At 42.5% G+C, this 20,422-nt stretch overlaps 1 protein-coding gene across 4 annotated transcripts in view; it reads left to right on the forward strand.

The window, feature by feature from the left end:
• LOC107396992 (signal transducer and activator of transcription 5B) overlaps positions 1–20,422 on the forward strand; it is a 175,932-nt gene that overhangs the window by 141,344 nt on the left and 14,166 nt on the right. For all 4 annotated transcript variants that reach the window (XR_008560500.2, XM_054736403.2, XM_054736404.2 and 1 more), the window contains 2 exons: positions 1,967–2,061; positions 4,024–4,166. Coding sequence is in view for 3 of the 4 variants with exons in the window: in XM_054736403.2 (XP_054592378.1) it covers positions 1,967–2,061; positions 4,024–4,166 (238 nt within the window). In the remaining variant the exon portion in view is untranslated. The remainder of the gene's footprint in view (positions 1–1,966; positions 2,062–4,023; positions 4,167–20,422) is intronic.

The following is a 20,422-nucleotide window of genomic DNA, read 5'->3' on the forward strand; positions in this document are numbered from 1 at the left end:
GCGAGCCGCATCACCAAGCGGAAAGTGAACGCGCCAAGCATAAACCAAGCTCTATGCAGTCCAATGTAGTGAGGAATGTCCAGATGTTTACATCGGGGAAACAAAACAACAGTTACACAAGCGCATTGCACAACACTGGAGAGCCACCTCTTCAGGTCAACACCCTGCAGTTCACCTACACCTGAAGGACAAGGGACACACCGTTGAAGGTGACAACTCATCAGAGGAGGGGTATTCAGAGTAGTTTCTGCTCGTTAAATAACAGACAGCTACAGTTTATAAGCTTGACTCTCCTATATTCCAGTCAGAATTGACAAAGCTCCTCAGTTGAGAAGCAAAACATCTTCAAGAAACCAAAGAAGTCAAGTTGCCTTCATTTGAACTCTTTGGATTACCATGACCTGGATGACGGAGAACCTTCACCAGCATATTTCTGGAATTGTATTTTAAAAGGATGAATCTGATCAACTGGTCGCAGAACACCATTCATGAAATCTTTACAACATTCAGAATTGAGTAGGGAGCTCCCTTATTCCTACACAGAACGCACCCGGTTGGATACATTTTTGGATTACTGGAAGTGGATCATCATGTGGAATGAATACAAACACTCGCTTTCACCCCCCTCCTAACCTATTCCTAACCTAACCTTACGTGGAACTGTGGATCTGAGGAGAATGTCACAAAACCACGAAGGACTCACTGTTCGATTTGTTACCCCTTGACCTCTAATCTCCAACCCAACTTCCAGTTTTAGTCAAATGCTGTTTTTGTAGTTCATTTTACCTGTTTCACTGTTAGTTTTATTAGTTTAATCAATGCTTTCACATACTTAGCCATTTCCCGCTGACCACTCTTTGTTATCTCTCATTTATATTGAGCTAGTTTTTAGTTTTCTGCCCCTTACACTTAGTAACCCTTGGTTAGCCTCCCTACCTATTCAAAGTATTGAATTACTGTTAGTTGCTAATTTCAGTCATCAGTGTTTGTAGTATATTGTACCAGCTTTTACTGCATTAGTTACAGTCGTCTTACACTCAGTAATTCCTGGTTACTATTTTTATCTGCCCAGAATACTGAATTTCTGTTAGTTCTCTACTTTTAGTCATCGCTGGTTTTTGTAATTCATGATTAGCCTTCTTACCAACTCAAAGCACTGACATTGTGTTAGTTTTCAACAGTTGTTTTTGTAGTTAACTGTACCAGTTGTTACTGCCTTAGTTTTAGTCTCCTTATAACTTTAGCTTAATCAGTGTTTTCACATACTTAGTCATTCCTGTTTGACCACATTTAGCTCTCTTCACAATGTTTAATTCATATTATGTTATTTCCAGTTTTATTTTTATGTAATCCCATTGTTCAGTTGCGTATTTGTTTTGATTGTCTTTATTGCTGTGAAGCACATTGAGTTGCCGTTGAGTAGGAAATGTGGTATATAAATAAAGCTGTCTTGTCTTGTCTGAAATCATCATTTATAATAATTTATCTTGTATCATCAGTAGTAGTAAAAATATAGTAATAGATTTTTAGAAACTATATTTTTGCCTCTTTGTCAAATTATTATTAATATTATATAAGTGTTGGTTCCCTGGCATGCCCTAAGTACCTATTTTCATCATCAATTAAATATGAAAGGCTCAATAATATTGATAATACATCTTTTTATAGAATGTTACATGAATTTTGCTCTGGGATTAATAAAGTATTGTTGAATTTGAATAGAATTTTGTTGAATATCTTTATATTTTATTGACAGTTTATTAGAAGTAACAAAACAATACAGTGTAGATTAACAAATGTGGTCCAAAGTAGCGGCACTGCCATACCACGGATTACCATCGCAAATATTTACCAGCCGTAAAGAGCATAATAGATTTTCCCCAACAGGTCCCACACATTTTAATGCACACGTGTATGTTTTAATGAAAGAACTTGACATAAACCTGACAGTTTGTAATTTCTGTAGGAAAACTTACCTGGACGCAGCTTCACCTTTTGGCAGTGGTTTGATGGAGTGGTAGAGCTAATGAAGAAGCATCTCAAGCCTCACTGGAATGATGGGTAATGATTTATCCGACTTATTCACCATGAAGCCAACACTGTTTATCAATGAGTACAGAGTCAAATCTGAATAGCAGCAGCGGAGTTTACAAAGATCAAGAAAAAGTATTTTTTAGTTTTAGATTTATCTTACTGCAGTCCACACGGTCTTTTAACACAGTCTTTCACCCATGACAACACACACTCGCACTCCGATGGTCACAGCTGCCCCGGGGCACACTGACACAGGTGAGTTTAATGATTCATCTAAAGCCATTTTTACAATACAATGCCATCAATTTGCCATAACTCCATGGCGGCATCAGGGAGCCCTAGGTCATTTAGAAGTGGTCATACCGTGGCGGTAATGTGGTGCAATCATGTCCTTTTTATAAAAGATTAGGCGATGGCGGCATAAAGGGGGTAGGGGGGCGGTCCCCGCGCTGCAGCGGACTTCCGTTTATCTTGGACGTAACTTGCGTTTTATTGCGGTTGAAACCGTGCTCATGAAGTTCAACAAGCCGCTCCTAAAAGTGTCCGTTCCCAACAGTCACCGGGCAGTTTCTGGTGATCTGAGCTCCAGTTTAACGGAGAGAAGCTGCTGGAGCTCTGCAGCGCTCCAGTTTGTCATCTCAGCCGATTTTGTTCAAAAATCAAATCTTGTGCCATGACTTTACTTTGATTTTAATAATAATAATAATACATTTTATTTGAGGGCGCCTTTCTCAAACCCAAGGTCACCTTACAAAGATAAAAACAAAAAACAACAGAGGTGAGATAGGGCAATAAGAACAAACAAGATACATAAAAATTTGAAACAATTCTAAAGTCTAGGTCTAAAGGGAATAAACTTGTTTGAATAAGTGGGTTTTGAGGTGTGCCTTGAATAATGGAAAAGAGTCCGTATTTCTAACGGCAGAGGGAAGTGAGTTCAGGAGCCATGGAGCAGAGCAACTGAAAGCTCCGCTCCCCATGGTGGCAAGGCGAGCTCGAGGTTGAACCAGATGAAGTGCAGATGAGGATCTAAGAGATTGGGAAGTGGTTGCAATAGATAGTAAGTTACATTTTCACCATAGTTGTCAGCCGGAGCTTGGCATTAACCCCCCTTGTGATTGTGGCACCTCGCTATTGGGCCATTCCCATCTGTACCGGGTCGGCCCGGGCCGGGTAGCGTAGGTTGTATATGGGTCATTCCCATCTGTACCGGGTCGGCCCGGGCCGGGTAGCGTAGGTTGTATATGGGTCATTCCCATCTGTACCGGGTCGGCCCGGGCCGGGTAGCCCCAGTCGGCCCCAGCCTGGCCCGGTTGATTCCACACATCCTTGTCTTGAGCCCATGTGGGCTGATTCTACCCACCAATCAGAGGCTTGCTCTAATGGAAGGTGTGAATTTGCTGTCAGCAGTGGGTGTGTTGGCCCTGGTCGGCCTGAAGCAGACCCCCTCGAGAAGAGGGCTGAGAATGAGCCTTGGTTGGCCCGGAAAAATACCAGGCCACCCAGATATGTAAACAACCTACGCTACCCGGCCCGGGCCGACCCGGTACAGATGGGAATGGCCCATTAGGGTTAGGGTTAGGGTTAGGGTTAGCCCACCCCACACCATTTCTGGCCCACTGCAAAACCGGTCGTGCTTGAGAATGTGGCAAGTAGCAGAATGTTGTCCACGGCACTTCCAGAGTCGGTCACGTCTGTCTCGTGTGCTTAGTGTGAACTTGTTTTAATCTTTGAAGAGCACAAAATAAAATATACTTTATTAATCCCACAGTGGAGAAATTCACTTGCTACAGCAGCACATACTCTTGAAAAGGTACAAAATAATAAGCTGACCGGAAATGGAGGTTACTGGCTCCCAATTCCTCTTTCGTAGTACCCTGTTTCAAATCTGGTTTTGGCAAGGACTCAAGTATTTGTGTTCTGTTTGAAAATAATGTTATCTCTGTGAATCCATTGTGTAAATGTGTTACAGTATTTGTGTACTTACAGGGCCATTCTGGGATTTGTGAACAAGCAGCAAGCACAAGACATGCTCCTGTCCAAAACAAATGGCACCTTCCTGCTACGATTCAGTGACTCTGAGATTGGAGGCATCACTATTGCTTGGGCAGCTGAAAATCCCAACAAACTAGGTAAAACGTTATTTTGTTTTAAAGGGATATTTCACCCAAAATTCTCATTTTGTCTGACATATTTCCCAGAGGTAGATAGTGGGGGAAAAATCATTTTTAATGAGCCCAGTCCTTCTCCTGACCAGGCTGTACTCCTTTAGCTTAGCATAAAACACTATATCAACTCCAACTGTTTATTTATTAATTCTTTATTTAACCAGGAAGGTCCCATTGGGATTAAAAACCTGATTATCAAGGGAGTCCTGGCCAAGAGGCAGCAAAAGTTACAGATACATTTTACTGTTACACAGACATGCTATGTGTAAAATCACAGAAGGCAGTTACAACTAGGGTTGTGACGGTGTGAAAATTTAACCTCACGGTTATTGTGACCAAAATTATCATGGTTTTCGGTATTATCGCGGTATTTTTTTAAACGTGTTACATTTTCAGACAACTTGATAAACCCTGTATGTCAGGAAAATATTGTCCTCAGTTTGTGTCTAAATTTTGCCAAAAATGTGTTATTTTGTAATTCTGTTGTTTATTTGTTTACATTTTTCCCCTTTAGTCTTTAAAATACCAATATTTGCCCATAACTTCTTATTTTATGTCTGTTTGATGTCATCATTTAAAAATATTAGATCAGATGATACTCAGTACTCAAGTAGCCTTCTAATCAGATACTTTTTTACCCTTACTTGAGTAATAAACCCTATATCAGGAAAATGTTGTCCTCGGTTTGTGTTCTTCCTGTGAGCTTTGCAGATGTGGGAAAATGTCATCAGGCAGTAATCGTTGTTAAATTCATAATTATTCTCGGAGAGAGACCAACTCTTATCTGCCCCTGGGAGCCCCGTAATGCATAGCGTCATTTCAACATGGGGGTGTCCGCGACACGGTTTATATGCAGGTAGCGGCGCTGCGGCTGCTTTATATAGCGACTCGTTGCATTCTCCCTCAACCCAAATCCTCGGATCACGCATTTTAGCTAAAACACTAACGTTAGCTTGCCTTGCGTTGACTGTAGAGTTGTGGGTGATGGTCATGCAGATGTGTCATGAGATTTGAAGCGTTGCTGCCTTTCACAGACACTTTTTCTGCTCGTGCTGCAAACAGGATAGCCGTCTTCTATCAACTGTCCCTCGGCATTCTTCAAATATCCAAAAGATGCCCGTACTTCCCACTTTGTCTTCTTTGAGGGATAAAAAATGTCCTGAGCGCTGCCGTCTCCTCCTTTGACCATTATTTCAGCTTTAGCTTCAAGAAAGTTTAGGTTGTAAACAACAAAGTGCGCATGTGCCGCCGGCAACTTCAGCAGATGATACGGTGGCTGGTAAGGGTCACCGCGCCTACACCGTAGCCACGGTAACCCACCGAGATAATAGATTGTTTTAAAAACAAGACGGTTATTATTATTGTCAACTTTTTTACCGGGGTTTACCGCTACACTGGTTACCATGACAACCCTAGTTACAACACAGGGAATCCGTCTCAAGTGCTCTCTGTCTGGTTTTAAACGTATCCAAGGAGATAAACTCGGTTAACTTCTAGTTTTCCTGCAGCCTCTTCCATGCAGAAGGAGCAGAGTGAACAAAAGCGCTTTAGCTCAGTTCGGTGCGGAAAAACGGAACACAAAGTAACAGCTGATCAGAAAAGAAAAACAGTTTTTTTCTAAAAAAAAGAAACTTAGTCTGAGTTTGAGTTTCTTCACAAGATTATCTACAGGGGCTTGAAGGAGAGGGAGTCATGGAGCCAGACAGGTGTTTGTACGTGTGGACCACCTCTATGATGTTTCCCTCGAGTGGTCACTGAGGGCATCCTTAGATGCTTTTCTTTTTTAGTTTAAAAACTACATTAGTTTAGTCTTGTCAGCATTGTTGACCTATTTTAACAGCAGAACTGTTTGTTGGACCTCATTAAAAGCTTTCTGCAAGAATTCATTTAGTGGGGTTGTTCCACAACCGTAAATGATTGTGTCATCAGAGTAAAAGTGCAATTTAGCATACAACATATTTTGTCCTGTCATTGATATACATAATGAACAAGAGGGGTCCCAAGATGGAACCCTGTGGTACTTCCTTGTGGACACTCAAAAATTCAGAGGACAACCCATCAGATGTAATGCACTGAGTTCTGTCCTTCAAGTATGAATGAATGAATGACTTAATTTATAGAGCACATTTCCTGCATGGTAACAACTCATTGTGCTTAACAGTAAAAGAGACTAAATAAAACAATCAATTATAAAATATGTACACACTTTAACAGCAAATGGTGTATACATACATCAAATATACACATAAAACTAAAACCTATACATTCAAACTTGCACACACACAAACATTTACACACACATTTGCACACACATCTATACACGGCCATAAAATTAAGCTAAGATAACAGTTAAACATAATTCTAAGCGCTTATCTATGAATAAAACTATCTATAAAAGGAGGATATAAATTAGACATAATACAGCCTAACCATATGTTTGTTCAAATAAAAAGTTTTTAAATTTATCTTAAAAATATTTGGTGTAGCTGCTTCCCTCTTCTATAAAGGCAAAGTATTCCAGATCTTAGATGCATATACACTAAAAGCAGCCTCCCCTGACTTGAACGTGTACGTAGTATAACAAGATACCCATGATCTGCAGACCGGAGTGGTCTGACTGGTATATAAGGTACTAGCATGTCTGTAATATATTGTGGTGCAAGGCCATTGAGAGCTTTATATACAGTACAAGCAGTAGGATTTTAAAATCAATTCGTTTTTCAACTGGTAACCAGTGCAGAGATCTTAAAACAGAAGTAATATGTTCTGATTTCTTTGTTCCAGTCAGAACATGAGCAGCAGTATTCTGAATTAGCTGTAATCTGTAAGTAGCATACTGAGGGAGGCCAATTGAGAGACCATTACAATAATCCAGCCTGGTAGTCATGAATGCATGGATTAGCTTTTCAATGTCAGTTTTTGATACAAAATGTTTAATTTTAGAAATATTACGTAAATGAAAAAAGCTAGTTTAGTTATATGATTAATATGTTTTTTTTTATTCAGGTCACTATCTAAAAATACACCCAAGTTACGTGCTTCATTTTTACATTGAAGAGACAGAGAGGCGAGAAAATCTACACCTGTCTGTCTCTGTGCGTTTGGACCAAATTCCAGAATTTCTGTCTTATCTTGATTTAAATGTAAGAAATTTTCAGACATCCAGGCATCCATATCCTTAATACATTGTGTAAGACAGTGAAGGGGGGCTGTATTACCAGAAGACAATGAAATTTAATATAATTGTAAGTCATCTGATATCATCTTACGATAATTAACATTGTGCCTCTGAACAATTTGCACAAGAGGAAGCATATACAGATTACATAATAGCGGACCAATGATCGAACCTTGAGGCACACCACAAGTAACCACCTGTTTTTTTAGAGTTAATTAACATATTTCATCCGACCAATAAAAGAAAAGTGTTTTTAATACAAAAAAAAGTCAACCTTCAAATAATTATGTTCAGTTATGCACTCAATGCTTGGTCGGGAATCCTTTTGCAGAAATGACTGCTTCAATGTGGCGTGGCATGGAGGCAATCAGCCTGTGGTACTGCTGAGGTGTTACAGAGGCCCAGGATGCTTCGATAGCGGCCTTAAGCTCATCCAGAGTGTTGGGTCTTGCGTCTCTCAACTTTCTCTTCACAATATCCCACAGGTTCTCTACGGGGTTCAGGTCAGGAGAGTTGGCAGGCCAGTTGAGCACAGTAATACCATGGTCAGTAAACCATTTACCAGTGGTGTTGGCACTGTGAGCAGGTGCCAGGTCGTGCTGAAAACTGAAATCTTAATCTCCATAAATCTTTTCAGCAGATGGAAGCATGAAGTGCTCCAAAATCTCCTGATAGCAAGCTGCATTGACCCTGCCCTTGATAAAACACAGTGGACCACCACCAGCAGCTGACATGGCACCCCAGACCATCACTGACTGTGGGTACTTGTCACTGGACTTCAGGCATGTTGGCATTTCCCTCTGCCCGGTCTTCCTCCAGACTCTGGCACCTTGATTTCCGAATGACATGCAAAATTTGCTTTCATCTGAAAAAAGTACTTTGGACCAATGAGCACCAGTCCAGTGCTGCTTCTCTCTAGCCCAGGTCAGGCGCTTCTACCACTGTTTCTGGTTCAAAAGTGGCTTGACCTGGGGAATGCGACACCTGTAGCTCATTTACTGCACACGCCTGTACACGATGGCTCTGGATGTTTCTACTCCAGGCTCAGTCCACTGCTTCCGCAGGTCCCCCAAGGTCTGGAATCGATCCTTCTCCACAGTCTTCCTCAGGGTCTGGTCACCTCTTCTCGTTGTGCAGCATTTTCTGCCACACTTGTTCCTTCCCACAGACTTCCCACTGAGGTGCCTTGATACAGCACTCTGGGAACAGCCTATTCACTCAGAATCTTACTTGAGGGTGTCAATGATGGCCTTCTGGAAAGCAGTCAGGTCGGCAGTCTTACCCATGATTGCGGTTTTGAGTAAGGAACCAGGCTGGGTTTTTTTGAAAGCCTCAGGAATCTTTTGCAGGTGTTTAGAGTTAATTAGTTGATTCAGATGATTAGGTTAATAGCTCGTTTAGAAACCCTTTTCATGATATGCTAATTTTTTCACATAGGAATTTTGGGTTTTCATGAGCTGTACGCCAAAATCATCAATATTAGAAACAATCAAAGGCTTGAACTACTGTTGTGTGTAATTAATCTAATATATACTGTATGAAAGTCTAATGTGTATCATTATATTACAGAAAATAATTAACTTTATCACAATATGCAAATTTTTTTAGAAGGATCTGTATATAAGGACCTCTAATAATCTCTGAACAGTTCTGTTGGTTTATTTTTTTGAGCAGTGGGGCTGTGTAAACCTCATGGTAGAAAATGTTTTGAGTCTTACAGAAAACCACATTGACTGTTCTCTTTTCCAAATATTTCAACAGATTGTCACAATATGTATAAAATGTAAAGGTCAGAGGTCACTAAAAGCCCACTGTTAAATAGATTATGTATTTCTTTTTCAAATTTGGTTAGATTGCTTTTGGGGTTTACATGGCACAACAGATGTCCGAGAGCCAGTAAAAATATATTGAGATTACTCCATGAATTGGATGGTGTTGTGATTATTAGTCAACGAATAATTTGTAAGCTTTACTTAGTTTTTTGGATTCATCAATAAATTCGTAAATATGGAAATATTTACCGATTTATCATGTAATTAGGAAATCCTTCGACGTCCTCGGGGCACAACCCCTTTAACAGGGGAACAATGAATCCGCATCTCTTATCAATCTTGTCTAAACTTTCCATGAAACCTTTAACGAGCTGCAGTTATTTTATATCAACACAAACAAACTCACTTGAGACAAATGCTTAATTGGCAATAACATTTTTTAACTAATATACACACTTCAGCTCCTTCCAAAGTGTTAGCTAATTAATATCCACCAACTTATTTTATCAAATGAATAACAAGTAATTAAACAATAAAATGGTAATGTGAAATAATGATCTGATGTGATGTAACTCAAGATGGAGGTAGTTTTGAAACAAAATGGTTGATTCTTCTGTCTGGCTGGAAAGGATCAAACCACTTGTGTGTGTGTGTGTGTTTGGTCAACTTTCACCCCCACATTGAGAACCGATGTGTGGGAGGGGTGGGTGTGTGTGTGTGTGTAAAGTTTCCTCAAACTTTCAAACAGTGATGTGGCAAACTTTCATTTCACAGTAATTTACTCAAAACACTTCAAATTGTTTGTTTAAGCTCAAGAAAAACAACAAATCAATCAAAGGCGAATGAAATATCTAACAGTCAGTCAGCCTGGCCACAGCTGACAGACAACAACCCAGATATTAAACAAAAAAAACAAACGGACCTTACTTGTAAGTAAGTAAGTAAGTAAGTAAGTAAAAGTTTATTTATATAGCGCCTTTCACAGATATAAATCACAAAGCGCTGTACAACATGATAAAGATCAGGGCAAATACCTCTAACCAATAAAAACATCAGAAAAACAATAGCAGTGATAAACGTAGAAAATAAAATCATGAGTATAAACAAAGTGAAGGTGTGAACCCGAACAAAGCCATCTTTTAGAACATTTAGGGAGGGAACGCCTGGATGAAAAGGTGAGTTTTTAGATGATTTTTAAAGACCTCTACAGTGTTAGAGAGACGGAGATTTGAAGGTAGACTGTTCCAAAGTCTGGGTGCAATAGTCTGAAAGGCCCTGTCCCCTTTGGTTTTCAGTCTGGTTCGAGGAACAGCCAGGAGGTTTTCAGATGTGGATCTAAGGTTCCGAGAGGTGGTGTGTGGGGATAAAAGCTCAGATAGGTAGCTTGGAGCCTGGTTGTTAAGAGCTCTGTAGGTCAGGTCTAAAACTTTAAACTGTATTCTATATTCTACCGGGAGCCAGTGGAGGGACTGTAAACCTGGAGTGATGTGAGCTCGTCTGCTGGATTTGGTTAGGAGTCTGGCTGCTGCATTTTGGATGGCTTGAAGGCGTGAGAGGGAGGTTTTGCTGAGACCAGTAAAAAGAGCGTTACAGTAGTTAAGCGTGATGACACAAAGGCATGGATGATTTTTTCCAGATCTGCAGTAGAAACCAATTTACGGACTTTTGAAATGTTTCTCAGTTGAAAGAAACAAGAGCGGGAGATGGTTTTGACGTGTGAGTCTAAACTTAAAGCTGGATCAAAAATAACTCCTAGGTTTCTAATGTTGGCCTTAGCTGATGGGCAAAAAGAGGCAATTTCTTGCTCGATTTTTGGCTGAAGTTCCGGGGGCGCAGCGATCAGGGTCTCTGTCTTGTTAGCATTTAAGACAAGAAAGTTGCTGGACAGCCAGTTACTGATCTGGGTCAGGCAGAGTACAAGTGTGGCCAGCCTGTCCAACTGGTGTAGCATATATCTTGGATTGTCTGATGGCGTTTTTGGTACGGAAGAGGAAAACCCGGTTCTACTTAAAAGCGATCACACGGCCAACCGCTTGTTCTGAACTATAGGAGAACGGGAGAAAAGAGAGATGGAGAAAAAAGAAAAAAAAAACTCTTCTCTGAGCGAACCAGACGTCCCTCGTCGTTCAAACGGATTAGATGACGTTCTCCGTTGATTTCAAACAGCTCGGCCTGTGCCCACGCGTCCGGAGGCAAAAGGCGAGCGTATCTCTCCAAACCAGAAGAAAGTCCTGGAACAAAAGAGGAAGTTCCTCTTTGCGCTTCAGCCCTTAAGCACACTCATGCGGGCGGGACCTGGGAGTTCCGAGGTCCGGCTTCGCTTTGGTGACGTCATCACGCTGCTTCCGGGTGCCAAGGCTCATGGGACATGGAGTCTGCTGGCGCTGGAATTTATTATCTGCTTTTTCAGAACGCAGATGACACAGTTTTTGGAGAAAAGGTTGCGTAGCAATTTTCTCCTGAGGGCAGAACCTCAACAATGGCATGATGTTTCCTAATTGTATTGTTACTGGGCTTCTAATATTAATACATTGTCCTCATGTTCTGGAACTGCGCTGCTCTGGGTTGCTGCATGTTGGAGTGGCTCTTTTGACTATATGTAATTTTTGCCTTTTCTTTGACATTTTTTCTTCTGGTTTCTCAGGAGGAACAGTAATTTTTTGGATATTTTACTTTTCTGTTTCTGGTGCTGCGAAGCTTGGAATTCTGCTATAATTACTGCTATTTTATCACTTTTTGAGCATTTGTTATGATGCGTAACCATGGCAACAAGCTGGTTTAGAATTGGGAGCAGCTGATTAACATTGGGAAGGCTGAAATAATACCTCAACTGAAGCCACAAATCCCAAATGAGCTAAAACGCGAGAAGCGTGGGTGCAGAGTGGGAGCAAAACAGAGACAGAGAAAGAGGAAATTCAAACCGTCTCTTCCATCGACCATAATGGGCAATGTGAGATCACTGGCCAATAAGATGGATGACCTCCAAGCCCTTTCAAGGACTCAGCCAGAGTATCGGCAGTGTAGTGTTATGCGTTTCAGTGAGACGTGGCTGCAGGACCATATCCCCGATTCCAGCGTCTCTCTGCCAGGATTTCTGACTGTACGAGCAGACAGAGATCTGAAGAGGAGCGGGAAAAGAAAAGGAGGTGGAGTGGCAGTGCTTGTCAACAACAGAGGGTGCCATCCAGGTCATGTTTCAGTGAAATGTCGTCTCTGCAGTCCAGATGTTGAATTCTTGGCAGTAAGTTGTCGCCCATATTATTTGCCAAGAGAGTTCATCAGTGTTGTCTTGGCAACCGTTTATATTCCACCTTCAGCCATTGCTGAAAATGCATGTGATGCCATCAGTTCCATTGTCGCTAAGCTACAAACCCAGCACCCCAATGCATTTGTGGCTATATCTGGCGATTTTAATCATGCCTCGCTCTCTGCCAAACTTCCAGCATTTCAACAGTTTGTCAGCTGCTCCACCAGAGAAAACAAGACATTGGATTTGTGTTATGAAAATGTAAAGAATGCATACATGTCCAAAACAAGACCTCCTCTGGGACAATCAGATCACAATCTTGTTTTTCTCTGCTCAGAATACAAACCACTTGTTCAGAGGCAACCTGTGACAAGAAGAACTGTTAGAAAATGGTCACAAGACGCTGAAGAAGCCCTGCAGAGTTGTTTTGAGATCACAGATTGGATGACTCTCTGCCAAGGATATGAAGAGGACATCAATGCCATGACTGGATGTGTCACTGACTATATAAACTTCTGTGTGGACAATATCATACCCACCAGAACAGTGAGATGCTTTGCTAATAACAAACCCTGGATCACCAGTGAACTGAAGAATCTGCTAAATGAGAAAAAAGAGCCTTCAAAGAGGGAGACAGGGAATTACTGAGGAGTATACAGAAGCAACTGAAGATCGAGATCAGAGACAGCAAGGAGGCATACAGGAAGAAGCTGGAGAACAAACTACAGAGGAACAATATCAGAAATGTCTGGTCAGGGATGAAGAAGATCACAGGCTTCAAGCAGAGGAAGGATTGCACAGATGGCAGCCTGGACACAGCCAATGAACTGAACAAGTTCTTCAATAGGTTCAGTTCAGGAACAAACCCAGCATCCTCCTTGCCTGTCCCCAGCCAATCAGACATCCCATCCTCCTCTGATCCAACATTTTCCTGTCACACGCCAGTTCTTTTGTCCTCTAACGCAGTCATGGACTCTTCTGGTTCTATAAATCTGTCTTCAACCAAGTCAGGAGAGGTTGCTGCCCCATTTACCTCCCCCTCCCACCTATCTGTCTCTAGAAGTCAGGTGAAGAGGAGAGCTGGAGAGACTGAACAGGAGCAAGGCTGCAGGTCCAGATAGTGTCAGCCCCAGAGTACTGAAGGCCTGTGCAGAGCAGCTCTGTGGGATTCTGCAGCACCTCTTCAACCTCAGCCTGGCCCAGGAGAAGGTTCCAGTCCTGTGGAAGACATCCTGCCTTGTTCCTCTTCCAAAGAAAACTCGTGCATCAGTCAATGATGACTACAGACCGGTTGCCCTGACATCCCACATCATGAAGGTCCTGGAGAGGCTCCTGATGGTCCACCTGAATAAGCAAACTAGGACATATCAGGACCTGCTGCAGTTTGCTTGCCAGAAGACACAGGTGGGGGCCTCAACTATCACCTGGAATAAAGACTACCTGACAAACAGACCACAGCTTACGAGGCTGAAGAACTGCACATCAAACCAGGCGATCAGTAACATTGGAGCACCACAGGGGACTGTACACTCACCATTCCTTTTCACCCTGTACACCTCAGACTTCCAGTACAAATCACACCTGTCATCTACAGAAATACTCAGATGACTCTGCAGTTGTCGGGTGTATCAGAGATGGACAGGAAGCTGAGTACAGAGAGCTGGTGGAGCGCTTTGTGACATGGTGTGGAAACAATCATCTGATCTTGAATGTGAACAAAACAGAGATGATTTTAGACTTCAGAAGAAACAGAGTGGAGTCAAACACTTTCCATCATGGGATAAGAAGTGGAGATGGTTGAGGAATACAAACACCTTGGAGTTCACCTGGACAACAGACTGGACTGGAGAAAGAACATCGAAGCCGTTTACAAGATGGGACACAGCAGACTGCACTTCTTGAGGACGCTTTGGTCCTTCAATATCTGTAGCAAGATGCTGCAGATCTTCTACAAGTCTGTTGTTGAGAGTGTAATCTCTTCAGCCATCGTCTGTTGGGGTAGCAGCATCAGAAGCAGGGACCTGAAAAGGCTCAACAGCCTAATAATAAAGGCTGGTTCTGTTCTGGGGACGACTGTGGAACCGCTGGAGGAGATAATGCAAAGAAGGATTCTCCAGAGAATCAAGAAAATGATGGACAACCCTGAGCATTCTCTTCACAAGACTGTCTGACAACGGAAGAGTGTCTTCAGTCAGAGGCTTCTTCAGTTTGGCTGCAACACTGACCGCTACTGGAGATCCTTCCTGCCAACAGCCATTGTAATATACAACAACTCTTTGATGACTTGATTATTATTATTATTCTGAGCTACTACAGCAATCAATTTCCCTCTGGGATTAGTAAAGTATTTTTGCATTGAATTGAATTCGGGCGGGGGGGGGGGGGGGGGGATGTGCCGAGTTGGGTGGCTCTGGAGAGAGCTTTGTTTGTCTGTGGCTCTCCAATAGCTATACTCTGCTCTAGGCTGCCCTTTCTGTGTTCGATGCTATTCTTTTTCTCTGCCCATAAAGTTGAGCAACACTCTGATCAGCGGTTCTGGGGTTATTAGAGGTCATATCCGAGGTGCACACAGGGTGAGAGAGAAAGAGAGAGAGAAGCTGCACAAAACTTGAGCGTTAGTAATGGGAGAAACAGCTGCGGATGGAAATGTATTCAAGCTAAACCACAGGAGATGTTTGAAAGTTTGGAAGCCTGTGTGTTCATCATGTGTTAGAAGAACTAATGGCATGTAAGGGAATAAGTGTTAACGAGCAATTTACGCTGATAAGATTTTACTGGACGCCTCCCTGGTGAGGTTTTCCTGGCACGTTCAACCAGGAGGAGTTCTGAAGGACACGTTGGAGGGACTTTGTTTATGATTATTCATTTAGGAGACGCTTTTATCCAAAGCGACTTACAATTTATAACCTATAGGGCATGTTGTGATTGTCTCTCACCTGGCCAGGGAACGCCTTGGGATTCCCCCTCAGGAGCTGGCCCAAGTGGCTGGGGAGAGGGAAGTCTGGGCCTCTCGCCTTAGGCTGCTGCCCCCGCAACCCGACTCTGGATAAGCGTGTACATATATATATATATATATATATATATATATATATATATATATATATATATATATGGATGGATGGAAGGAAGGAAGACTACTGTTGCCAGAAGTATTCGCTGAGAAGGTTTTCTCTGTTCAACATCAGTAACCAATGTTACCGCATCTTCTTTACAAATAATCTATGCGCTGCACACTTCAGCAGCAGTCTCTATTTCAAAGCTGATACAGCACGATAAAATTCATGCACACTCATGGTTGGCCTAAATTGATAATTGATAATATGATATAACCGTGAATTGCTTTATTTGAGTATTCATTAAGCATAACACATCCCAGCCAACTTTTTTTTACCAGGGCACAGCAAATACTTTCACCATCTGGGTAATGAAATATAAATTCTTCTGCATACCCTCAGTAATGTGTTCATGGACCACTAGGGGTATGCGTACACAACATGCCTCAGTGAGAGAGAGAGGTGGCTTCAGTCAGAGGTGATGTTTACAAATCAAATCAAAGATACTTTATTAATCCCAGAAGGAAATTAGAGTTTCAGTACACACAATTCAGAGATCAGACATACATGTGCAAGACACATGACAAGTATTGGTGACTGTGGTCATTCGCAACCCTGAGTCGCGCTACCTTAATAGAGATGAGGGTAACATGAGGAATTGATTCGGGAGGAGGGAAAAAAGGCACTTCATAGCTATTCTCCCACCAGGAGGGCAGCTTTGCTCTGCAAAAAAAACACCTCAAACAGATAAGCAACAGACTTCAGACACAACATAACTTGATACTCCAATAGGAAGGCGGGGGGGGGGGGGGGGGGGTCCTGTTTCCCCAGCGAGAGCAGCCATCTACGGCGCTCAGTCACTGTAGCCACAGGTGGGAGGGAGATCTTGGGAGGAGCGCAGAGCACATTGACTCCTGCAGGTTGATGTTTTCACAGCATCTGTCTGCATTCCTTCGGGGGGGGGGGTTGTTGTTAGCATCTCGAAGGCTGCTATGGTGCCTGATTAGGATAACAACACTTTGTTTGGGTCAGGCTGAGATAATTTTCCTCTCTTCCTTCAGTCTTTAAACTGATCATTCAAGTCCTTCAGTGAAGCCAATTTAGGTTTTCAAACTTGTCCACACCGTCCGGTGACCCTCTCAGAGATGACATCCATTTTGCGCACTAATACCGGTATCGCAGCTAGAACATTGCCCAGCTTCACCTCGAGTAGCGTCCCATTCTGTGAGGTCTCCACACGGACGGTGCTTTCCGTGGGTGCGGGTCGCCCTCCAATCGCTCCCGTCTTCCCAAATTTCCAGAAAACCAGATATCCTCCCACTCCACTCAGAAGGAATTCAGCGATCATCAGGCCAAACATCCACACATCTTCGACGTCCTCAATGGACAGCTGGGAGAGGCATACAATCTTCCAGTCCTTCCAGGAATCCAGCATATACCCTGCCGGGTGTGTCCCTTGCGGGCAAGTGGGAGCCCCCTGCTCCGTTCTCATTGTTGTAAAAATCTTATCAATCGCGTTGAATGACCAATTTATCAAATCCGTCGTCGTTGTCTTCCTCCGCTTATCCGGATCCGGGTCACAGGGGCAGCATCCCAACTAGGGAGCTCCAGACCGTCCTCTCCCCGGCCTTCTCCACTAGCTCCTCCAGCAGGACCCCAAGGCATTCCCGGACCAGATTGGAGACGTAACCTCTCCAACATGTCCTGAGTCGACCCGGGGGCCTTCTGCCGGCAGGACATGCCCGAAACACCTCCCCGGGGAGGCGTCCAGGAGGCATCCTGACCAGATGCCCAAACCACCTCAACTGGCTCCTTTCGATCCGGAGAAGCAGCAGTTCTACTCCGAGTCCCTCCCGAATGTCCGAGCTCCTCACCCTATCTCTAAGGCTGAGCCCGGCCACCCTACGGAGGAAACTCATTTATCAAATCCATTGTTAAAAAATAGGGTTTTTCAGAAGAAATGCAGAGAAGCGCTGTGTGGGCTGACAGGACAAAGAGCCTTGGAAAAAGAAAATAAGGGAGCAAAAAGAGAAGTGTCTGTACTCTGCGAGTGCCAGAAGGAAATAGTTACTCCTCAGTATCCAGAATGATGATGAATTGACATGCGAGAAGCACTCACTGGTTGATTCTGTCCACCAATCGGAGACTCCTGCTAATGGCTGGCGTGAATTTTAGCTGGCCAATCAGTTGGCCGTAGGTGGGTTGAGTTAGTTTAGCCTAAAGCAGACCGTTTCAGGAAGAGGGCTGAAAAAAGGACCAGTTGAGCATGAGAAAAGAAACGGGCTACCCAGATATAAATGCATTAAACCATTCCTGGGCGGGGCGAGTCGGCCCTGATGTGAAAGAGCTCAGGTTTGAGGCCTGGCCCTGCGCCTTCAACGTACATGAAAACTCAGGTTTTTGGGTCAGTTTTGATTGCCCATCCCTTATGAACATCCATCCATCCATTGTTCTGTAGATTCCTTCTGTGTGTTGCTTCTGATTGCATTTTTAGATTCTTTTTTAACACAGGAAAGCTTTTTTTTTTGCCTTGCTGACAGTTTTGACCACTCCTGTTGTCTTCATCAGAGCTAGCCGCTAAAGCTAGTCTGCACACGGTGTTAGGTAATTTTATCTCCCATCCAGGAATACCTTAGGGAAAGCTCAACACGCAGGGGTTATAATAATCAGCGGCTCAAAACCATATACCAATAATCGACCAACAATAAACTATTTAGATTTTGCAAAGTGGAGGAATGAAATACACACCAAACAAGAGGTCTGACAATTCACTCTCGTCAGACCAAGTCCTTCAAGAGAATTTATTGAGCAGACACAGAAAGATAAAACGCACACACATTTACACACAAACATTCGAGGTTTTCACAGCCTCCCAGGCAGGAAGGCACACCAGGTGCAATTTCTAAAACAACAGAGCTGTCTGGCCCATAACCCTGAGTACTACTGATAAGGGAGACACCAGCACCAAGTCTGGTACCGAGGGCAAGGTCAGTCCTCCCTGTTAGAGCTTACAAAACCCTGTCTGTTCCCAGAGAAATAGAAATGGAAGAATAATGAACCTTCGTTTAAAACCTCCAGATGTCAAACCATTAAAGACATTATTAACTGTAAAATATCAGTTTTTACCCAACACACGGGGTCTCTGCCGTAAAGCAGGAGCAACCGACAGGTGGTATGAGCAACTCTGAAAGGCGTTGGTTGGAATTTGCAGATCACATTTTATTTTTACGGAGATCGGCTGTGGATCCTTCTTCCGGTTGGCAAACTGGGAATCAAAACTAGGAATCGAAATAAAACAATTTGAACGATTTAAACAATTCCAGGAAAAACTGACAGTTAATCCCAATTCCAGTCTATGCTCGATGCCCAACCCAGAACTCCTGAATTGACTTTACCAGGGAGGCTCAGGAGTGTGATTGCCCTGTAGTTGGAACACACCCTGAAGTGAACAATTCCACACATATTTCAAGTCGATCAAGCAAACATTAAAGGAGTAGTCTGATCAAATTCAGACCCTAATGATGACCAAAACGCAAATCGCAACTTAAATCCAATATGGCTGACTTCATGGTTGATGTTCACCGTGGGTTCAATAAAGTTTTTTGTGGTCTTGGGCAGTTCTAAATGCGTACTGAAATCCGGAACTGTACAATGAAGTAAAGTCAATGAAAAGGCTGATTTGAAACATTCTAGGGGATGCTGTTACTCTGTTTTGTGATTTTTCTTTTTAAACCTTTAAAAAAATTTACACTACAACTGACACAAGTGCAAAAATGGGGAGTTACCCTAGCGTAGCTGCTATGTAGGCCTCCAAAAAGCCAAAACAGTTTTGGGAAGAAAAATAAACATTTGAAATAACACTAGGCCTTCGCAACTCCAAATTACTTCTAATGTTTTATGACTTAATTTGTTTGTACACACAATTCAGAGATCAGACATACATGGGCAAGACACATGACAAGAATTGGTGACTGTGGTCCTTCGCAACACGAGTCGCGCTACCTTCATAGATGAAAAGGGAATTACATGAGGATAAATTGCCAATGAGCCACCGCGGGTCACAGGACTGATCCCGAGTCAAGTTGTGAGCGGAGGAGACCTTTCATCAACACTTCTCTGCAGTTTGTGGATGAAAATGTTAAAAAATACCTCAAACATTTGGGTGCATTTTGCAAAAGAGCAGCAGCTAAAGATTAGTGCCATGAAAATAATGAATAGCAGCAATTTAACGAATGGTTGTCATGCAGGGCATCATCTTAAGAAAACGTCTTTGGCTGCAGAAAAGTACATTTGAGTTTATCTCCGTCTAAAACACTGGAGGAGTGTGAGGATGGAGGCTGATAAAAGCACTTCAGCTGCTGTTTTGCAGCTTTATAAATGCAGTTCAGGAGGTTGTTATTACTGCTGTTACTGACATGATGTCATGCATTAATGAGGGCTAGTTTACATAAATATTTAAATTTTGTGCCTTTACTGTTTGCACTGTAGCTTTACTGTTTTTGCTTAGAAAAAAATTTAAATAAAGTGTAATATAAATAAATATAATATAATAATATATGCAATAAGAACAAAACCTTTAAGTAGTTTGTTATCCTCTCTTAAAATAAAAAATATAGATTTCAGCTACAGTATCTTTAAGGTACCACCATCAAAAACCAGGTATCGGTAAAGGGAAACTAAACCCCAAAATAACATGTTTTATGCTAATTAACTGTAAAATTGGGTCTTTACAAATGCAAATTTTCCTTTTCTGTGCATATTTTGACATGTTTGGTTAAACTTGATTAAATCTAGAATCTAGGTCTAAATACGTCTCAGTGCTGCCCCCATGTGGCAGAACAGTGGCTACTGCACTTTAAACTTGTGATGACTGGGGCTGGAACAATCCCACGTCATCGGACCAGTCTAGGCTAGGAGACTGTTTAATTCTGCTCTAAGAGTCTGGTAACTCACAGGCAGAGAGGCAGTTG

Source organism: Nothobranchius furzeri, chromosome 16, assembly GCF_043380555.1.
Source record: "Nothobranchius furzeri strain GRZ-AD chromosome 16, NfurGRZ-RIMD1, whole genome shotgun sequence".
NCBI lineage: Eukaryota > Metazoa > Chordata > Actinopteri > Cyprinodontiformes > Nothobranchiidae > Nothobranchius > Nothobranchius furzeri.